At 37.7% G+C, this 21,439-nt stretch overlaps 1 protein-coding gene and 1 long non-coding RNA gene across 4 annotated transcripts in view; one reads left to right on the forward strand and one right to left on the reverse strand.

The window, feature by feature from the left end:
• Positions 1-1,681, forward strand: part of LOC118155832 — a 13,267-nt gene extending 11,586 nt beyond the window's left edge. Inside the window, exon 3 of the long non-coding RNA XR_004746036.1 lies at positions 1,671-1,681. This is a non-coding gene — a long non-coding RNA (uncharacterized LOC118155832). The remainder of the gene's footprint in view (positions 1-1,670) is intronic.
• The window catches only part of FRMD3 (FERM domain containing 3), a 149,615-nt gene that overhangs the window by 11,084 nt on the left and 117,092 nt on the right, over positions 1-21,439 (reverse strand). For all 3 annotated transcript variants that reach the window (XM_035309396.1, XM_035309397.1, XM_035309395.1), the window contains 5 exons: positions 18,669-18,732; positions 17,562-17,650; positions 13,885-13,959; positions 13,263-13,331; positions 9,474-9,595 (listed from right to left, as the gene is read on the reverse strand). In XM_035309396.1, the coding sequence (XP_035165287.1) occupies positions 9,474-9,595; positions 13,263-13,331; positions 13,885-13,959; positions 17,562-17,650; positions 18,669-18,732 (419 nt within the window). The remainder of the gene's footprint in view (positions 1-9,473; positions 9,596-13,262; positions 13,332-13,884; positions 13,960-17,561; positions 17,651-18,668; positions 18,733-21,439) is intronic.

A 21,439-nucleotide genomic window follows, 5' to 3' on the forward strand; every position in this document is an offset into this window, starting at 1 on the left:
CATATTTTTATAATTAAAATATAATTTTTATAATTAAAAATATAGTTTTTATAATTAAAAAATAATTATTAATTAATTATAAAATTATAAAATAAAATAAAATTTACCAGCCCTTCTGGCTGTGATCTTGGAGCCATGCCGCAGTAATCGAATACACACTTCCTTGCTACAGTGGTTAACCATCCGTAAATGAATGCTTCTCTTGGTTTGGATTTTTACAAGGCATTTCACCATCTTGGCTATGAATCCGTGTTCTCAAAATCTTGTAAAGTCTCTACCCATACTGTCTCTGACCTTTTAGTGCATTTCCACTGAGTTTTAAAAGACTAAGTCAAGTCCCTCTCAATGAATCAAATGACAAGCTTCTAACATGGACAACAAAAATATCCCAGCAGGGAACAGAATGAGAGGTTATTTTTAAACATTTCCACATGCCTCATAACGTACAATACGAACTTCCACAGCATCCATCTCAGTTAGCAGTTGCTAGCATAACAGCTGAATCACACACACACACAAGCATAAAAATATCCAAGGCATCAAAACACAGTGCAATGAAACAAAAGGCCAGCATTTAGGGACTGTTTTTCACAGAACAAAATGACACTGCAGCCATTACTTTTCCAAAGAGCTTTAATTTGATAACTGATGTCAATTTCCCCAGTGCTACCTGGAAAATACTTGTGGAAAATGTAGTTACAAAAGGAAAAACCCCATGCTATGCTGAAAAGCCTTAGTCAGAGGGGAAACCAGTAAGATGAAAATGCTTTCATGTCAATACTAGCATCAAAGCTAACCTGCTTGTGAGTAAACAAGAGAAAAATCCTAAGTTTGGGAAAAATGTCTCTCTGCACAGGGGCTCCAGTTCCCAGTTGTGGATAACTGTTGAATGCCTTCACATTCACCAGAGAGATGTGTTGCTTTAGAAGGCTGGCCATTTCTCTGCTCCTCTGCAGCATGGATATGCAGGATCCTAAAAAAAGGAATGACACATAGATGCTGACTGCTGATAATTTGCTCCAGCTGGAAGCTGGAATGCAGCCACATGCACAGTGTCATGCTGTTCCAGTGGGAAAGGAGCTCTTACCAGGTACACTGAAGCCACAGAGAGAAGGGGTGTATGGGGGGACATAGACTCTCAGTTCTCCAAATACTTACCTTTAATGATCGTACTGCTTGAGTCTGTTATCTGGCATCCCTGTTCTCTCTGCACCATAAAATCAACGACATGCATGCAAATACATGGGAAATAAGGGAGGAAGGGGAACTGTCCCGCAAATGTGTGTTCTCTCATGAAAGATGTCTACTTCAATGGAACTTTTCGGAAAGTGTCTGTGGTATCTCCCTTCCTCTACCTCCCAGGCCCATAGGAATATGCAGCAGTGTTCATTTTCAGTCCTTCCTCCTGCAGGGCAAATGCTCAAACACAAGGAAAAGCCTAACTGAGGACACAAAGATCACCTGGAAAAGGCTGTAAATGACTTCCAACAGAAACACGTTCATGTTATAAGAACATGTATATCATTTATGTTTTACATAACTGTGTTCTTGTAAAAAAGAAATGACTGTGATTCAAGACATTGCCCACAAGACTACGTATACAAAACTAAGGGCGATTTATGCTGAAATATTGTAGCTGAGTCAGCAACTCTTTGTCTTTACTCTCTCAGCAAGTAAGGAACAGGCTCTGTTTCTGGAGAAAGAAAAAAGACTTTACATGACCTGGCACTGGCAGTGAATCCTGCATAATGGTTGGAAGACACTTTTCACCAATGATTTTTCAGAAGAGGAGCCTAAGGAGCCTCTTTTTCTCCTGCAGGGCTGCCTGGGACTCTTTTTTGTTTGTTTTTCTCCAGCAGACAGACAGGAAGGCAGTATCACCAGTCTTAGTAACTTTTTGGTTTTGCAGCTCTGTCCACCCTCCTCCTTCCTAAGTTGCTATTCTAGACTAATAAAGCTAAAATGCTAACCACTGGCAGAAACTGTGTTAGAGAGACCCTTACCATTCAAGTAGAGTTTCAGGGTATGTTGAAAACAGTAGATGGTTCTGTAACTTCTCTTAAAATCAAAAAAAGTGTTTAAAAGGGCAAAATAAAAAATAAAAAAATAAAAAATCCCCTCCCAGAAGCAGAAAACTATGACCAAAAAACAGTCTTCAAAGCTGATACACTTCCCAGGCCAATGAAAACAGTGAACAGGTGTGATGGTTTCACCCTAATGGCTAGCTAAACTCCAGCACCCTGCCTTGCTCAATCCCCTTCTCATCAGGACAGGGGAGGAAACACAATGGAAGAGGGCTCAGGGGTTAAGAACAGGCAGATCACTCATGAACTACCGTTAAGGACAAAGCAGACTTGGCAAAGGGAGATTAATATAATTAATTGCCTATCACTAGCAGACTAGAGTAGTGAGAAACAAAAAGCAAACTACAAACACCTTCCCTTCATCCATCTACTTCCATTTCCTCCCCCTGAGCAGTGCAGGGTAATGGGAGCTGTGGTCAGTCCGTAACACTTCGTCTCCATGGCTCCCTCATGGTCACGCTGCCCCTGCTCCCCGTGGGGTCCCTCCCATGGGATGCCATTCTTCCCAAACTGAGCCCACGGGGGCTGCCCACAGGCAGCAGCTCTTCAAGAACTTCTCCCATATGGGTCTGTACCATGGGCCATCCATCAGGAGCAAATTGTTCCAGCACGGTGTACTGGGTTTAAGTGGCTATGTTTTGGTAGCAGGGGTCTGCAGGTGTGGCCTCTGTGAGCAGAGCCCAGCAGCTGCCCCGTGTCAGGTCAGAGGCAGCCCCAGCCAGCTCCAAAAGGGACCTGCTGCTAGCCAGAGCTGAACCTGTGCACAACCCTGGTTGGGCCTCTGGGAGAGCAGACTGAAGAAAGGGAAAAGAGTGCTGTGTAACAACAGCATCTTGGAGAGGAGTGAGAAAATGTGAGAGAACCAGCCCTGCAGCCCCCAGGGGAGTGCAGCAGGAGGGCAGGAGGTGCTCCAGGCAGGCAGCAGCAGTTCCCCTGCAGCCTGTGGAGAGGCCCCTGGTGGAGCAGGCTGTCCCCCTGCAGCCCATGGGCCCCACATGGGTCCCACATGTAACCCCCTGTTAAAAAAAAAAAAAAAAAAAAAAAAAAAAAAAAGATATAATGATGCATACAAGGATCTTAAGATCTCCTAATTGCATGACACACTTTAGAAAACTCCCAGAAATTTGTAAGGAAAAGTGCACAGTAGAGGAACTTACAAGGAGCAGACTTTATTCCATAAACGAGAGAATTATCTCATCATTAAAATTTACCAAACAATTAGTACAAAATTATAATATATGTGGCCTGAGCTAAAGATGCTCATTTTGGCCGCAACTAAGTTTAATGGAAAATTAGGAAAATGGAATTATCTTGCAGACCATGGATATCTAAAAATAGAACTTATTTTATTTAGAAACTCAACTAAGAAATCTGATGACCTCCAACATACTGCAATTTAAATTTTTTTATTATATATGCATGCACACAGATACCAACAGCTGACAGAGTAGTGATTCTGCCAATTTCAAGGGGGAAAACTGTTTCATACTATATGACACAAGACATTTCATGATTCTCTCTATCTGACATACGAAGATAAATTGTGTCTTTTTTATCCAACAGGTAGGATTTAAAAATATTATTTTATTATTTTAATATTTAATATTATTTTATTATTATTTTAAAAATAAGAATGTCAAAAGACTGTGTACTAGTTCCACTGTACATAAAGACTTATCACTGAAACCTTTTTCTAATAAAAATTCAGGGCAACAACACTAATTTGTGCACAGGAAAAAAGTAGACTATGCTATCAGCTACAGTGTTGTATAGATATAATGTGTGAAGTTACATTTAATATTATTTTGTATTTTACTAGTGTATTTTTAATATTTATGGGACGATGATAAATAAGGGACCAATATTTCACATTAATGCCTAATCTGTACCCACAGAAGTTCCAGATGCCTCTGCTGTGGAACTGAAGCTTACAGAATTCACACACACAGACAGACAACCAGACCTACACAATAGCTGGTGTGTGCTCATTCCCATATATTTGTTGGATGCAACAAAGTCTCCATATTTTAAAGGAAAGATATTGTTAATGCCAGGTAATTGCCATTAACATTGTACTTTATACTTCTGTGATACACAAAAGTAGGTTTAGTAAAATACACTGTCGCTGCAAATTTTTATATGTAGCAATGAATATTTGTCAAGCACACATCTTTTTTTGACAGACAGCTACTAGTACTGAATAAAGGGCAAGAGTTCCTCATACACAACTTAAAACACAGACATACATCTTCATAAGAAAATTAAAAAATTAAAAATAAATAAATAAATAAATAACACTTTAAAATATCATCCAGATCAATGAGGACATCTAAAAAGTGTGGAACTCTCTGGGAAAGAAAAAAATAAGGAGCATGAATTTTAACCAGAAGGAATCTGGAATAAGTCTGTACAATCAACTATCTCTTTTCTAAACTACAATTTGAGGTAGACCAACCAATCACTGAAGCATGCCACTTCCACTTTGATTGCTCCAAAAGCAAAAGTTAATGTCACCAAGAAAATAATTCCTCTTAGAAACCTGAACACACATATATCAGATGACTTAGAAGAAGTTTTCATCACATAGCAAAACCACACTTCTGAATCTTAGATGTATTATTAATATAATATATATTAATGTGTAGTAGAGATATAGTTTTTCATTTTGGGAAGTGAACTACACAGATAGGTGAAGCCTTGCTTGCAGCTGGTGCTGAGAAATCCAAAGACAATAATGACCAAATGCAAAATAATTGCCAGGTGATCTACATTACCAAATCAGTGAAAGAAGGCATCCACACAATTGCTACAGCAACACCAAAAGAAATCTAAGGTGTTCAATTGCACTGTGGTGAAACATATTCTACAGAATAGGAAACATGGAAAGAACCTAATGGGAACATTCAAAAGGACCTAATTCAGCCATCTGTGATAAAGATAAATTTTGCAAACACACTCCTTGATACAGGTGAAACTTAGGTAGCAGAGTGCCTTTAAAAGAATGTCTTAACATTTCAAAAGGTAAAAATGACCTTTTATGCATGTAAAATTCAGTTCCATGTGACAACTTTTATGCAGGTCAGTCATTTTATGCTTTATCTGTACACTACCATACCTCTTTCCTGCTCCTGATAAAGAAAGAGCAGTACCTCAAGAGTCAATAACAAGGAAAACATGAATTTTAAGCAGTACCCACAAAGATCTGAGAACTGACTTGCAAAACCTAAGGTATTAGGGCTTTAGATTAGTTTTCTGAAGACAGACATATCAAAGTGGAGAAGGGAAACACATAATGCAAGAACGTGGTAGAGATTTGAGAAACTCAGGTACTAGAAACATACAAAACCAAACAACATTACAGGGAGAGAATCAGATGTCAGAAGCTGTGATGCTAATGCACAAAACAGCTATTTAAAAATAATAATAATAATAATAAAAGTCTGGAGTTTCATTCAATTTCTGTAAATGAAATACAGACATCAGACGTGAAGCCACAGATAAGGCCACAAAGAAGAATAAAAAATCGGTGGACAAAAGAACAAAAGTAAAATGTTCAGGATGTCCAAGGACAAAAAAAAAGGAACTATCTCCAGAAATAATGCTAATATTTCATTTCCTTGGAATACCTCAACAAATATCTAAATATCTTAGGACCAGGTGGAAGTTAAAGAAGACAGGATGTGATTAAAATTATATAAAATGTGCAGTCATTACCAGAAAGAACTCTATAAAAACCAGAACTCCAGAGGCATATTGTTTTCTTTTTTTTTTCCTTGTAAAACCTGAGAAATACCAAGAAAATCACATCTTAATATATTATCTGTATAATATATATTAATATATTAATAATTTTTAAAAATGCATTAGCTATAATTTACTTCAGCAGCAAGTCTACTGCAAAATACTGACAACATATTTTTTTAACAAATCTCTGTTCTTCTCCAGGGCTTTCATAAAAATCAAACAATTTAGAATTGTTTAAGAAAAAAAATTAAGAATTTCTGGGTAGTTCTTGATGCTTTCACAAAGCATTTAAAAACTTAGCAAGGAATATTAGGGTGATGGTTGGGCCAGATGAGCTTGAAGGTCTTTTTCAACCTTGATAATTCTATGATGCTATGAAATACATCATCATCAGTCTTGTAGTTCTTCTTAACCCCATTTGCTAAGACAAATTTGGATACTACAAATTGGGCTTGGCATCTGAAAGTGACTGCACCATCAGTGGGGCATCAGCTCCTTGATCCTGAATCCCATTTCTGAAATCCACTGACATTTGGGTGCCAGTGTCTTACACAGAAGCCAAATACTATATACAGCTGACATCTAAAATGCAGATATTCAGAGCTTTCACCAGTTTTCCACTGGCACACTTACTGTCTCATTTGGTAAAAGAGATACTGTCTGGTGTCCAGCCTCTTAGCTAGTTCAGCTACATAATTATAATTTTAAAAAGGAAACAATTATGCTTAAGTAAGAATACCAATTCAAATCTGTTTAAGTTCATAATTGGACACCTGTGTACAGCCTCTAAGGGCAGAATGAAGAATTGCGTCTTGAGCAATGAGACATCAACAGACAAACTCAAGATATTTTTGCTGCCAGTTTAACAAATGCGTGTTTTCAAAACCTCTTACATAAGTGGTAACTGCTAAAAAAAACTACTATAATGGTGTTGCAGACATGTAGTATCCGTCTTCCCACAGGGAGCAGTTGTTTATGACCATTCTTTAGTGAGCATACACTTTCTTATATGTCAGCAAATCCACTGGACAATTTGGGATTTTTGGAGGACAGTTTCCCTTCAGCATGACAGATGGAGTAGATTTGTAAAGTTGACATTTCATAAGGAAGGATGGCTGAGCTATAGTTGCTTTTTAATATTTGGTTGCATCATTGATATATATATATATATATATATATATATATATATATATATTTCCCCCATCTGATAGGATTATCCTAAGAATAACAAGGCAGGTTGCTCAAAATCCCCTACAGACTCTGTTAGCACCATTTCTTATTGACTTGTTCCCTAGCAACATCAGAGTAATTGACACAATCTTCTCTCTTACACAGTAGTTACTGTTCATTCAGGTTCATACTTCCAGACACAGCCAACTTAGAATTAATCTCTCCAGCAGCTGAAGGAGCAGAGATGCTTATTCAAGACAGCAATTAAAAAGGGTAACACCACAATCATTGTATTTTTGGCCTTGTGATTTGCTTGTAATATGTGAAGCTGATATAAAATTAAGAACAAATAAGTTTTGCTCAGTTAAAAGAGAAAACTGTGCACTGCCCTCAGTCTGCCCAAGGCATGCTCAGGCAACAGTGCTGTTGTCAGCCTTGCTTGCCGATGAGCTGCCTGGCCCTTCCTACGCAGCACGCTGCAGCACCGTGTCAAGGTCTCTGCCATCAGCAGCTGGAACATCACATGCATACAGCCACACCTTGTAGAAGTATGTGCATGGTTGCTGGAAGCTGCATAAGCCAACCCACACAGCCCAGAGAGAGCTGACCTGACCTGCAGCCACCTCTATCGCTGCTGCACTGTGCTCAGCAGCACTTACAGGCACTTCAGAAAGCCCCCCAGACTGTGCGCCCCAACCTCGGGCCCCAACATCTAGAGAGATGCCAAGGCTGTTTTACATGTGTAGCACACTAATAAAGTCTGACAATGTGGTTCAGTCAGTCCTAGGACCAGCTGCCTTCCCTCTCCCTGCTGACAAACTTCTGCTCCTGCCCTTGCCCTGAAAAAGCACTTTGACTGGCCCTCTCTGATGAGCCTCTTAAAGGCTGAGCCAGCAAGAACTGGGACACTGTACAGTTAAGGGTTGGCTTTTATTATTACTAATATTTTAAGTCCTTGTGTCAGCTCACTCTGAGGTGATTAGTGCTGGTACAAGGGAGAAGATGGGAAACTACAGCAGAAGGAGGTGTGAGTGCATGTGGGGAGGTTGGAGAAGGACCAGCATCAGTGTCCGAGCTGCAAAATCAGCTTAAACTGCAATTTGAACAATATAGTCAAGCTCACTGCAGGGTAATACCATACAAGAGCTAAGCACTGTTACATAGCAGCTGATGGTATTTAAGTGTATATTCATAATATCTTCTACAGAAAATCCAACAACAAATGTTTTACTGAATTGTAGAAGTAAGAACAATCTGCTCACCTAAAAGGAAACATGACTTTCCAAATTATGTAATCTATGTATTTGAAGCATAGCCACACACCGTGGTGAGCATACAGCAATGATTAGTCAGCAGTTTCCAGAAAGTGATTTCATTGTTTAGGGTTGTAAATATAGCACAAGCAGCAAGCTGTTATTACTCTTCAGTGGTGGGAAATGCCTAGCAGGAACATAGGAGCTTGATACTTGGCTGCCAGAAAGTGAATTCTCACAAGATACAGGTATGTCAGAGCAGAGGTAAATACGTAACTGTTAAAATTAACTACCTGTCATCAGCTCTTACTAATAATAATTATAATCCAAGTACACAGACAATTAATTCATCCTATTCTTACAACACTTTGTGATGAAACTCCAAAGAATGAACAAAACAGGATTTCACATATGACTACTATGAAACGAAACTCAGAACATACGCCCATGGAAAGAAATTCACTTGCAAAACACTCAGCTGTTCTGTTTCCCAAGAATTGACCATAATAAAGTAGCAGTAGATGTTGTATTTCCCAAGGTCTGAAATGATTTGATTATTATATCTCAAGTAAGAACCACGGGTAGATTTTGTTTAGTTAGTTGTCTTCCTTTTTTATTATGAACAATGCAATTATCCTCACTTAAACTGGCTAAGATGTTCATACCATTATTTGTAATGAGTGCATTTTAGAAAGATAGGCATTCAACGTGATTTTTAAAATATCAAGAAATTAAACACTTGGAAATCCCTGTTATACAAAATGTATTTGAACTGATCATCAGATAACATCCCTTTTTATCCATAGAATTAAATTAGTAGAATCTTTTTTCCAAGCATTAGAACAGAAATTAATATAAAAGGGAACCAAAATGAACACAGTATCTAGCAATAAACTGAAGTTATTGGTTAGTAAAATGGTCCTATATTGAGGTAATTTATTTTCTGTTAAGTTCCTTTCACTTCATAATCACAAAAAGGATTTTAGAAACAGAAACTGAATAGCATTAATTTTCCTCACAATGTACTTTGCATGAGGCTTGCGCACAGTTCTTTGAGCTGGCGATCATTTCTCAGTGATGTACAGAGCCTTAATTGTGTAGTCCTAGTGGAAATGATTTTTTTTTTCCATATCCCTAAGTCAGTAACACACCTTTATGTTTTTCCCATATATTTTCTAACACATACTGTTAGCATTTGCCAGGAATCAGGTAAGTGACTCACCTTCATCTAAGGGAATCTCTTCCTCCTCACATGGAGAAGGAAGGAGAGGCTGCAGAGGTTCCATATTAATTATGAGTTGCTTGTTCAGAGAGGGAGAGCTGCGACTCTGGGTAATGCTGGTTCTAAAAGAACAGGGAAAACAGGATCAATTTATTCACATGGAAACAACTACAGTCATATAAACACAGCTCACCTGGGAATCATTTTATATAAATTAGGATAGGCCTTGAGCTCTGCACTCTGCTTTCAGTAATGTTATGTTGCACCATTGGCAGATAAAAGACTTTTCAATAGCTGAAGGCTTTGTGCTGATGGACCTCCTTTTATGCAGCCTGGCTCCTTCTCATCTCATGCAGTATTGCAGTGTGTTGCTCCTCTCCACACCACACAGCCAACATGAACACTTGGCCTCAAGGAGAGGGAGGGGAGGGAGGATACAAATCATTTTGCTGATGTTGTTCCATTGCCTTTGGGACTGGGTGAAGGATTTGTTATGGCTTGAGCACCACAGAGTAAAGAATAAAGCTGGAACAACTCTATCTCTGTAGTTAACAGATGAACAGAGCTTTCACACTCACACGCCCCAGACTCTGTCTCCACACCATGCTTCCAGGTGCTCAGGCTCGTTTTCTTTCTTATCTTAGTTGCCTCTAACAGGCCTTCCTGGTAGCAGGTGTTGAACTTTCTCAGGAAAGTGTAAGGAATGTTGTTGAATTGCTTCAGTCACGTGGCTAACTAGCCTAAAATCATATTACTGAGAAAGTAAAATGGCTGTTTAGATTAAATTATCTACCTAGAGCCTACATGACACAGGCCTGGAGCAATCCTGCAATATATCTGAACCTTTACATTTAAAAATACTTATTTTTGACAAAAACAAAAGGAAAGAGGATTCTCCTTGACTTCAAATGGTATATAGCTTTGCATTCACTATAGCATAGGAATACTGTTTATGTTGTGTTCTCTTCATCCATCTTCAGTTTTCCCCAAATTAGGCTCTGTCTTAAAATCACCAGTGAAAGAAAAGGCAGCAGACCCAGGAACAGCACTGAAATTTCACAGAATACATTCCAAGTTTGCACAAAGACAACTCACAATCACACACACCGATACATACACTGAGTAAAATACCTTTTGCAAGTCAAAAGAAGGGACTGAGTGTTGCTGAGGGTTTAGGTAAACTCAGGACACAGCTGTCCAGCTCTAAGTCACTTTACATGTCAGTAAATACTCTGAAGATTAACAAGCTTTCTTGCTCAATTGCCATGATTGCTCATTAACATATACCTAAAGCAATATATGTCCTCATTTGCATTATGTGAGCAGTCACTAACAATTATTTAGTTTAAATTTTCACTATCCAGAGACGTTTTCCACTGGCATAACTGTAATTACTGCAGGCTTATTGTGCAGCCCCTGATCTTTGTGCTTGTTGAAACAAGCTATCAAGCAATTCCCAAAATGGAAGTTGTGCCTGCTAACACCATAAGGCTCCTACTCATTTACAGGGATCAGGGATCCCTCCTTCAGGCATGCTTTGGAAGCAAAATAAATTAAATCACTTAGTATATATTTTTCAGAAGAATTTCCCGCTGCATTAATGTTGTATGTTGTACTTGTTGTACTCAAGTAGGTTTTCAGTCTATAGTTATTTAAGTGTAATATCTGAACACAACATTGTGCAGGAACCACCTCACAGTTATTTCTCTCTCAGCACAGCCATGGTACTGAACCTGCTTTTTGGGGAGGGATTGTGAGGAGACTAAATATATTTTTTTAATTTATACTTTCAACCATGCTATTTCCTCTAACTGTTTTGCACCTGAAAATGGTACTGTCTCCAGGATCCAGATCCTCTTTCAGAGTCTGACTTGTTTCTAAAGCCTGGTTATATAATACATATTTTTGAGCTGCAACTCTGCTGTATCTTTTGCTTACTTCTATACCTTTTGTATATCTATTAGGTCAGGCTATCTCCCACTGTCTCCCATTTCAAAATCTGCATTACAAAAACACTTGACCTCAGGAGACTTTTTCTTAGGCAGTTTAAAAAATATAAAATTGGAGTTACCATAATATTGTCAATGCAAGCATTTTTAAGGTTAAACATAAAAAATAAGATTTCCGATTTATGAGTGTTAAATCTGTGCATCATTGTTCTATAAAATTATTCCACCTCTGACATGTTTCTTTATATACAGTGGGAATTAGAACAATGTGATCTTTAAATATTGAAAGCAAATTAATATATATGTTAAAAATATTTTTCCTTAAAAATCTTTTATCCTATATATTAAAAAAGAACCCTTATGGAAAGTGACCAATAAGAGACTTCTTTTTCTGAGTAACTAACTTCATTTAAAATGCATTTGTACGTCTAAGCATTCTACCCTGTCTCAGTGATGGACTTATATTCTGCCTTCTATGTTCCCAGTTAACACTTCCTAAGACCATTACTTTCACCATTTTTAAATGTAATTTCCAAAAACATGTACAAATGTATCCCTGCATCCCTGCATGTATTTATTATTAATTCCATCGTAGGGCTGGACAACATATTTATATTTTCTGCAAATATATTCCTGTATTCCTAAGACAATCCACTTTTCTCTCAAGTATAGGTGAAGAAACTATACTCAATTAAAAATAAACCCAAAAGCCTCCCTGCTCCCTGACCAAAAACAAACAAATAAATACGATAAAACTAGCTGCAGAATATTCAGAAAATTAAGTAACTATAATTAAGTAACTATTAAGAAGTTTTTATACAGCATTACAGTCTCTTTTCTCAGGAGACAAGCAACAGGACACGACAAAATGGTCTCAAGTTGCACCAGGGGGGATTTACATTGGACATTAGGAAGAATTTCTTCACAGATGGTGTGGTCAAGAATTGAAAGGGGCTGCCTAGGGAAGTGGTAGAGTTCCCTTCCCTAGAGGTATTTAAGAAATATGTAGATGTGGCTCTAGGGGACATGTGATGGGACCCAGTAGGTCAGGCTGATGGTTGGACTTGGTGACCTTGAAGGTCTTTTCCAAGCTAGATGATTCTATGATTCTAACTCTGTTAGCTTTAATTAGGCTTTGATCAAGTTTCACTTTCAGTATGAGTGATAAAATCTAGAATGTATTAGTTTGCTTAGAAAGTCCAGTTGCTTATTTTCAAGGCCAGGTTGGAGAGGGCTTTAAGTAATCTGGTTTAGTGGCAGGCGTCCATGTCTATCACAGGGGGGTTGGAATTACATGATCTTTAAAATCCTTTCCAACCCAAACTATTCTGTGATTCTGTGTGATTATTTCTGACAAGTCTTTTTTTTTTTTCTTAAATACTGAATGAACTTCTTGCATTTGCATCTGACTGGGTTATGGAAAAGCTATCAAATATACCTCTAAATATACCCATCTTCATAAACAAAAGAGAATCTTACAAAGCTAGGCAAGAACTAGGCAAGAACATAATGAAATGAAAATTTACTCCTCTGCCACAATCATGTGACAACATTCTCTGTTAATAAGCTAATTATCTGACTGATTGATTAAAACTAGGTTTGTAGTATCAGAGATTAACTAGGTCTGAAGTATCAGAGATTAACTTCACTTCCCTATGAGACAATACACTATTGTCAAAATTTTCTAACACTGGCAAAATACATTTCCCTAGGCTCACATGCCTCAGTCTGGAGGTTCAGAATGACAGTCATCACATCTCAAAGAGGAAAGAGAATTTCTCTGTGGAGAACAATAATCCTCTTTTCTCCTTAAATTTTAATACTGAATGTAAGGACATACCTGTGAACTTCAGGAGGTTCCCTCTGGATTTTAGAGCTTGCCTCCACAACCTCTTTGGCTACTTTTCCACTGCATTAAAACATAAACCACGTATTCAAGCAAATAAGTAGTAAACGAGCTCATTAGATGCCAAGCACTATACATACATCAGCAACTAAGTTATTTTTTTTTAAAGGGGGTGGAGAGAGGCAAAAAAAAAATCCTGTATAGATAATATATAATGTCACAGAGTAATAATTCTGCTGACCACTTATCTGCAAAGCTACTGAAGAAAAAGCAGTGGAATGGAAGGTGTTACTAAGACCATCCCACTACTACACCCCTTTTCCAGAGTTGCCTATTGACAGGCAAAGTCAATCTTCACATTAACCATGCACCCTTATTTTATAGAAACCACACCAAAAGAGGTGTTCCACCCTGTTATGGTGGAACTGCTCTTTGACAGGAGTCTACATTAAGTTTATCTTAGACACTAAAGAGACAAGAAAAATTATTTTGATTCCTGACCTGGACCAGGTTTAAACGGGTGCTCAGGAAGAAAAGGCTTCGATTTGCCACAAGTATTAACTGAAATTTTCCCTTAATTTTTGAAATGTTTTACCATGAATAGGAAAGTACTCACCTATAACGAAATCTACTGCCCTTAAAAAATATTTTGCTGCTGGACATGGTCTTGATCTGACTGGATTTTGCATACCTTGATGAAAAAGAAAAAAGGCTGTTCATTTCAGCATAGAAGGACTAGGATATTCAAAAATGAACAAGGCCACTTATAAGCTGCGTTAATTTTATGCCACAAAGTAATACTCAATAATGTGACTTTCCAATTTTTTGTAGGCCCTCCTACAAATTTGAATATAAACTGACACCTAAGCCAATTCACACAGTGCAGAATGTCTGAACATAAAACAAGTGATCACCTTGATAGGAAAGCATGACTATGAAATGCAGATACTTGCTACATATCCAGGGACTTTCATTCTTAGGATGAAGGAAAGACTCATAAGCCAACAGCCCTGAGGACATGTTTAGTGTAGAGGAGGACAAAATGGCTCTTCCCACTTTCCCACTAGTGGAACATATGAAGAATACAGAAGCAGTAATATTTGTCTTCAACAGCACTTGCATTCCTGGTAACTCTATGCAGTCAACAACTTCTCAGTAGCCCGCATCATGCCATACTACTCCTCCCTAACCACAGAGTATACAGCAACACTTTACCACAACAGAGTCTGACCTACACAGATCATGGAAGAGACTTGTCATTTCCTTGACATACTGTGGCTTCAAAATGGCAAACTGATTTTATATGTAGTCTCTCAATCTCAGACCCTAGTAGACAATATTCTGTGATTTATAACTGGTTGAAAATAATCAAAACAGTTAACCTGGAGCCTGGATTGAATCAGGATTTAAGCTCCATTTTCAAAATGAATAAAGACCCATTTTTCACCAAGAGATCATGATCTTATAATAAATTTCAATTCTCAAGCTGTTCCAAGTAGAGGAGGCCCAAATCTAATTAAGGCAGAGTGTTACTACCATGAATTCCTTTCAGGACTTGACTATATTTGTTCTAATCAGAATATGTTTTTGGTATTATACAGAACATAAAGAGACAATGGGGCTCTAATATAGACCCTAAAATATCTAATGTTGTTAAGTAACTAACAATTGCAATACACAGTTCAGTTTCTCTGTATAAACTGTATAAACACGTTTTTCTGTTGGAAAACTACTATCTTAAGTACATCTTCAAATTTTCTTTGGTTTCTGTTCCATATTTGGAGGGTTGGCATTATTTTTCTGCACTTTGCAGATTAACTATTGATTAACTATTAATCATTAATCAGCCTGTCCACTGAATATCAACACCGGTCTTTACTGGATTAGTCCTCTTCTGAGACCCACCAAAAATCAAACAGGCAAGCATAATTTTAAGTAACCATACTGAAGAAATTATTCCATAACGGTGCCCTGAAGACATTTGAGAAGAAGAGTGAGACATTCTGCTGGGTTTATGTGTCAAGGTTTTGGTATCCCAAGACGCTGCAGGGGATGGCCACTGTGAGAACAGTCCAGGGTCTGCCACCATGCTGGACAGAGTCAGTCCCAACTGGCTCCAAAACAGACCCACTGCTGCTTCTGTGCTACTGTAAGGGTTAAAAAACCACTGTGCACCACTCGTGAAAGAGAGGAGTGAGGAAAAAAATACAAGAGTAACAACCCTCAAGTCACCAAGGTCAGTCAAGGAGGGTGAGAAGATGCTCCAGGTGCTGGAGCAGATTCCCCCACAGCTCATAGAGAGAACAGTGGTGGAGCAGACATCTAGACTGCCACACAGGTAGGACCCCTCCAGCTGGAGATGATCCTTCATGGTGAAGAGCCACAAAGAGCCCATGCATGAGCATACTCCTGGCAGGAGCTTGGTGCTCTCCTGTGGAGAACAGTCTGAGGAGAAGAGCCCAAAATGGAACAAGTTTTCTGGAAGGAGCCACAAACCATAGCAGGCTCATACTGGAGAAGTCTGTTCCTGAAGGATTTCACCCCACACAGAGGATCCATGCTGGAACGGTTATTGACAAACCCATGGGGAGTCACTCATGTTGGAGCAGTAGCTAGAGGACAGTACCCCATTGGAAGGACCCTACACTGCAGCAGGGAAAAAACGTGACAAGAAGCAGCAGCAGTGAGGAACTGTCTACCTGATTGTAATCCCCATTCCCTATCCCCACTGGATGGATCTGCACAGAAAGGAGGTAGGAGAGCCAGGAATGAAGGAGTGAAGTTGAGCCTGGGAAGGGGGCAAAGGTGATTTTAGTTTTTTCTTTGTGTGTTACCACCCTTCTCTATTTTTAATGGCAATAAATTAATTTAATCTTCCCAAAGTTGTCTGTTTTGCTCATGACAGTAATCGGTAGGCAATTTCTCTGTCTTTATCTCAGTAGATGAGCTTTTTCATCTTATTTTTTTCCTGCCATCTTATCTATAGAGAGTGAGAGACAGGCTGGGTGGGCATCTGGAAGCCAGTAAAGGTCAAACCCAATACAATCATACATTTGTGACCAAAACACAAACACTTCATATTACAGCCATTTAACAGTAAGAGCAGAGAGGTGATATTCCTATGAATCCCCCTCAAACATTTACTCTGAGCACAAATTCCTTTCTTCTAAGTGGGAATTGTTTTTTATTCTCCACACTTAGTTGTAGTAATATAAAATAAAATTTACCAAACACCATACCTTACTTTCCTACTTACATGTACCTTCAAGGCAAAACATTCTCTGATAATTTTTTGTTATTAATTCAGTCTCAAATATAGCAGATGCTAACATAGAGAAGAATTAGCAGCTGTATTGTAGTACCTCATATTTCCTGTTTTTTTTTTTTCAGTGAACGCATTAATTGAATAGGTTATAATGATACAGTAATGTATCCATTAAAATGAAAGAAGGAATCTTCTTTAAAATAAAGTATGTCACTAACATCTGTGTTACAAGACACATTCATCCTGCTCAGTTACAATTTACCTTTACCTTAGCCCCCTTGTGTTGCTATACACCTACAGAGAAACATTTATTTATTTATTTATTTATTTTTATGAAATATGCAAAATGCTATAGGGACAGACTGAGTAGCAAGAAGAGTTACATGCCCAATGGGAAATGTTAATAAACAAGGAAAAATATCTAACAAGGTCAGCTGAGGGCAGAAAGAATGCATAATGGCTTTTTAATGAGGAATTATAGTCCAGATCTTTTTGACAGAATAGAATCTCATTAATTTGTAAGCAATTTTTTATATATTAAAAAAAAATAGATCACAGCTGACATCTTTAAAACCCTAAGAATATTTTTAAAACTCACTGCAGTTATTTTTTATTTTATCAACTCTTACTAAGCTTTGGATTTCAGTGGCAGAATCCCACCACCTGGCAGAAGAGCTCAGGGAATCAAATATATCAGATTACTTTCTCCTTTCTCAAAGCATTCAGCAGCAGGGCTAACAGTAACATGTTCCCAAATACAAGTGCAGTACCATGTCCATCCAACATCACACTACAGAGTCACAGAAACAGTGGGAAAAAATGCTTATTCACTCACATAACCCCTCTGCATCTTTCTGTTATTAAACATTTTATTCTTGAAATGAAATAATATTGCCTATTAACTTGCATATTTTCTGTTCACTTTTTGAATTCTGCAAATGAAATGAAACATTTCACATTGAACAATCTTCTACTGATATGCACATTCCTTTACTTCTAGAATACATAATGACTTCAGGATTACATACTTGTAAAAAGCCTGGTTCTCCACCCCACACTTCCAAAGATGCTTGCAGGCTGCTGGTGTTGAGGTATGGAATGTCAGCACAGCCTTTTTCTAAGTGTGGGGAAAAGAAGGAAAATAAAAGTAACAGAAGTTCTGAATTCTGAGAGACCAAAGTAGCCATAGCTGCTGGCAATCATTAATAACCAGATACACTGAAGGTCAAGTTTTGCTGTGTACCCTCCATCTATTTCACCCACAGAAATAAAAACCCTATATAGCTGATAATCAAACTGCTTGGGAAACAGTTTCATAAATAAAACGGGATGCTTTCAGGGGGGTAGAGAAGAGCATATATACAAGTGTCTTCTAGGATAAATCTGTACCAAGTGCCTTCAAGCCAAAATCAAAGGAGCAAAGGTCTCTATTTTCAATACTTCATGTTGCTGCATTGCTTACCATCCATTTCCCCCATTCACTATATCCTACCATCAAATCTTTGCACTCACACAAACAGACCCTGCTACCTTGGACACTACTTCCTTCCTCCATTTTCTGTTCCTCACCTAGACTGCAATCCAAAACGATAATCTTGCGTTATTTCACTCTGCCCTATGGGGATGTACTGCTAGCATCTTGGAGTCAAAATCTTTAGAATTTTAATGACAACAGTCCAATGACAATAATCCTAACTGCCTAGGACTGACTGCAGGCTATTTAGGTGAGCAAGATTTGAGGAAGTGATCATAATTAAACAAAAATATCTCACTCTTATCAAGGAATCAATGCCCAGCAGTTTTAATTCATACAGAGATGCTGATCATACCTGGTATAGAGTGGGCTAAGTACAGCTTTTTTAAAGATCCATTAAAATCTGATGACGCAGATATCAAAACCATGAGTAATCAACACTGCACTGCATGCAGGTTAAGTGAGAAACTTCTCAACACCTTGCAAATTCGACATTCTTTTGACAAAGACAATATTCCCATTCCCTTGTACTCTGTATTTTAATTGCAATATGAAGTGTAGTTATCACCTTTCTAGAATTTTATATTTTGTTTTAAAATGCTGTTATGTTTAAGCTGACTCTAAATCAAGTACAGAATTTCTGTAAAATATTAAACCTGACCTCTTTCTGAGCTCCAAACACATAAAAAGTCTTCCCTTCAAACTTCAGTTTATAGACATCACACCTAAAAAGAGAAAAATAATTTAAGTATGGGAACAAGAGACAGAAGCATGCAGGTTTCACTGATTCACAAACATCAAGCAGGCTCTCAAATGACAAAGAGCATCAGCAAGTCTTACAACCTTTAACATAAAAACATGTAATGTTCTTATTTCCTTTACAGCAGATAAAATAAGCCCAGAGCATTTGTTTTACATCCCTTTTCAAAAAATAAAAAATAAAAAATAAATCATTTTAGCTCCTGGAAAAAGAAGCGGAAGTTAAAAGTAGACAGAAGGCTATGTTTACACTTTATTTATTATACTTTCTGTAATTCCTCTTACTTCTTAAAATTTTGGAACATGTTAAGTGATTTAAACTGAGATAAAGGTAACACACCTAGCATGCATATGCTGCACAAAATGCATACAACTTTTCGGATGCAGGAACATTTTATCACCAATGTCATCTATATCCTTATTTCTGTGTGGTTTCATATTGCACATCTTGGAAACTGACTATTACAGCCAGAACACAACAGGAAGAAAAGGAAAAGGTTTGACAGCACTTATTACTAGGTCTTGTGAGTTTCACACCTATGTCAGAGTTTAACCCAGCTTCGTAGTCAAATCTACATATGGAATAATGCTACACCATATTAAGACAATACAGTATCCCATCTTAAACTGTAATGGAAATTTTGTCATTACCACAGCTGAAATGGAGACACCATAGTTTCTCATAAATTTCTCTGAAGAGTCTGGATGACAGATAGTTGAAATGAGAACGATTCTTGAGGTAAGAAGGATGATATTCCATAATCTTTCTAACATTTAACATTAGCAACAAAAATGTCTCATTCCAGTAGAAGGACACAAAGATGAAAAAAAAAAAAAAAGACAAGCTTTTTAAAGTAAGGGGGAAAAATACTGATTGGCTGATTGCTTTTCTTGATAAACCAATTTGAGATAAGTTTATGTTCTGGTACATAATGAAGTGTGAAGAAAGTTGCTCGGAGGAAAGTTATATTATTCAAAAATGGGTTTGGGAGACAGGTTACAAAGATGCAAGAACCTTCTATAGAAATCACTTGAATTCTGAATCAAAATATTATTCAGAAAATAAAATAATTTTTGGAAACAACAATATGACAATAAATCTTTAAAGTAAACCAAAAATCCAAAACCACTTTGTTTGGTTGAACCAATGCACAAAAACAATGCATTATCAATACATTATATTGATAATAATTTACAGAACCAATCTTTTTTTTTTTTTAATGCAACCCAAACTAAAACGTATAGAAAGTTTTGCTGCTTTTTTTCTTTTTTCTTTTTTTTTTGGTACTGGTTAAAGAAAATGTCTTTTGGCATGTCCATCATAATTAATGCCTTTCTTAATGAATATCTAACTCATTGGTCCTCAAAATCTGTTGAGATTCTGTGGAGCAGGATCAGTAAAACCTGGAGACAAGAAAATCTCAAATATGAATTGGGATTTTTATTGGGTTGTGCAAATTTCATCTAATATCAGTGAAAGCTACTCAGATCTAGGTCTTAGAAATGAAAGGGGCACTACACTGCATCCAGATAAATCTCGGATTGACCTTTCAGTAGCTAGCATTAACACTGAGACAACTTAATGACTTTTCATGTATCACTATTTCATTTTGTGTCTTGTTTATGTGCCAATGGTCTATGTGAATACATAGAGACCTCCAAAAGGTCACATTATCCTTGAGTGGAAACATGAAAAAAAACAAAGTGCTATGAAACTCAGCTCCTGTGGTGGACACATGCTTGGCAAGAGATACTCTGTCCTTCCTCCACTGTAGAATGACAGCAGAGTTGTGTGGATGTTACACCAAAAGCACAAACCACCTAAGCACAGGGCAACCTAATATTACCCCTTGGGAAACTACAATATGAATACAGGATCACAGATGCATGGTACTTGACAAACATCCCCAGAGCTCCACAGGGAAGCAAACAGTATAGGCAGGACTACACGAACTTTATACCTTTGTACCTGATTTCAGGTTAGTCAGCTCTTAGGAAGGTTTCTATATGCAGAAAAGAGTCCATGGCTACATAAATAACTGCCTCACCATTTCTTCACTTCCTGCTCACCTCCTTCTCAGAAGAAAGGCAAGGAGTTCTTCTATGTAGCTGCTGTTAAGACCTGTTTAGCAGCAGGGCTAAAATGAGATTTATTAAGCTCTGTGCATGCCTGTGCGTAAACTGCACCACATTGTTGGACTTCTCCTGTCGTACTGCCTGTGGGAGCTCAGTTTTACCTCTTCCTTATACAGCTGAGGCTGGCCAACTGTTAAACATTTTAAAGGAAAAGGGAGAAAGGGGGAAACAGAAGAAAGAAAGAGAAGGTAAGAGAAAGAAAGAGAGAATAAGAGAAAAAGAAAAAGAAGAGAAAGAAAAAAGAAAAGGCAGACAAAGAGGAATTACCTAAGTGTCCACTCCTTTAAAAAATAGGCTGAAAAATAAAAATTCAAAGGTGTTATCACCACATCCTCTGATTATCAAATATATTCTTACATTGTTTTTGAATTGGAAGAAGTTAATTGAATGAGGAAATGGTAATATTTCCAAGAGTCAAGTAAAGATGCAGGTGGACTCTTGTAAACTTTTCCAGACATCCCTGTCAATAAGCTTCACTGATGATTTAAAGCAGAGTTGAAAAATTATCTTATTCATTTTAGCATTTGTACATTATGT

This window comes from Oxyura jamaicensis, chromosome Z (genome assembly GCF_011077185.1).
Source record: "Oxyura jamaicensis isolate SHBP4307 breed ruddy duck chromosome Z, BPBGC_Ojam_1.0, whole genome shotgun sequence".
NCBI lineage: Eukaryota > Metazoa > Chordata > Aves > Anseriformes > Anatidae > Oxyura > Oxyura jamaicensis.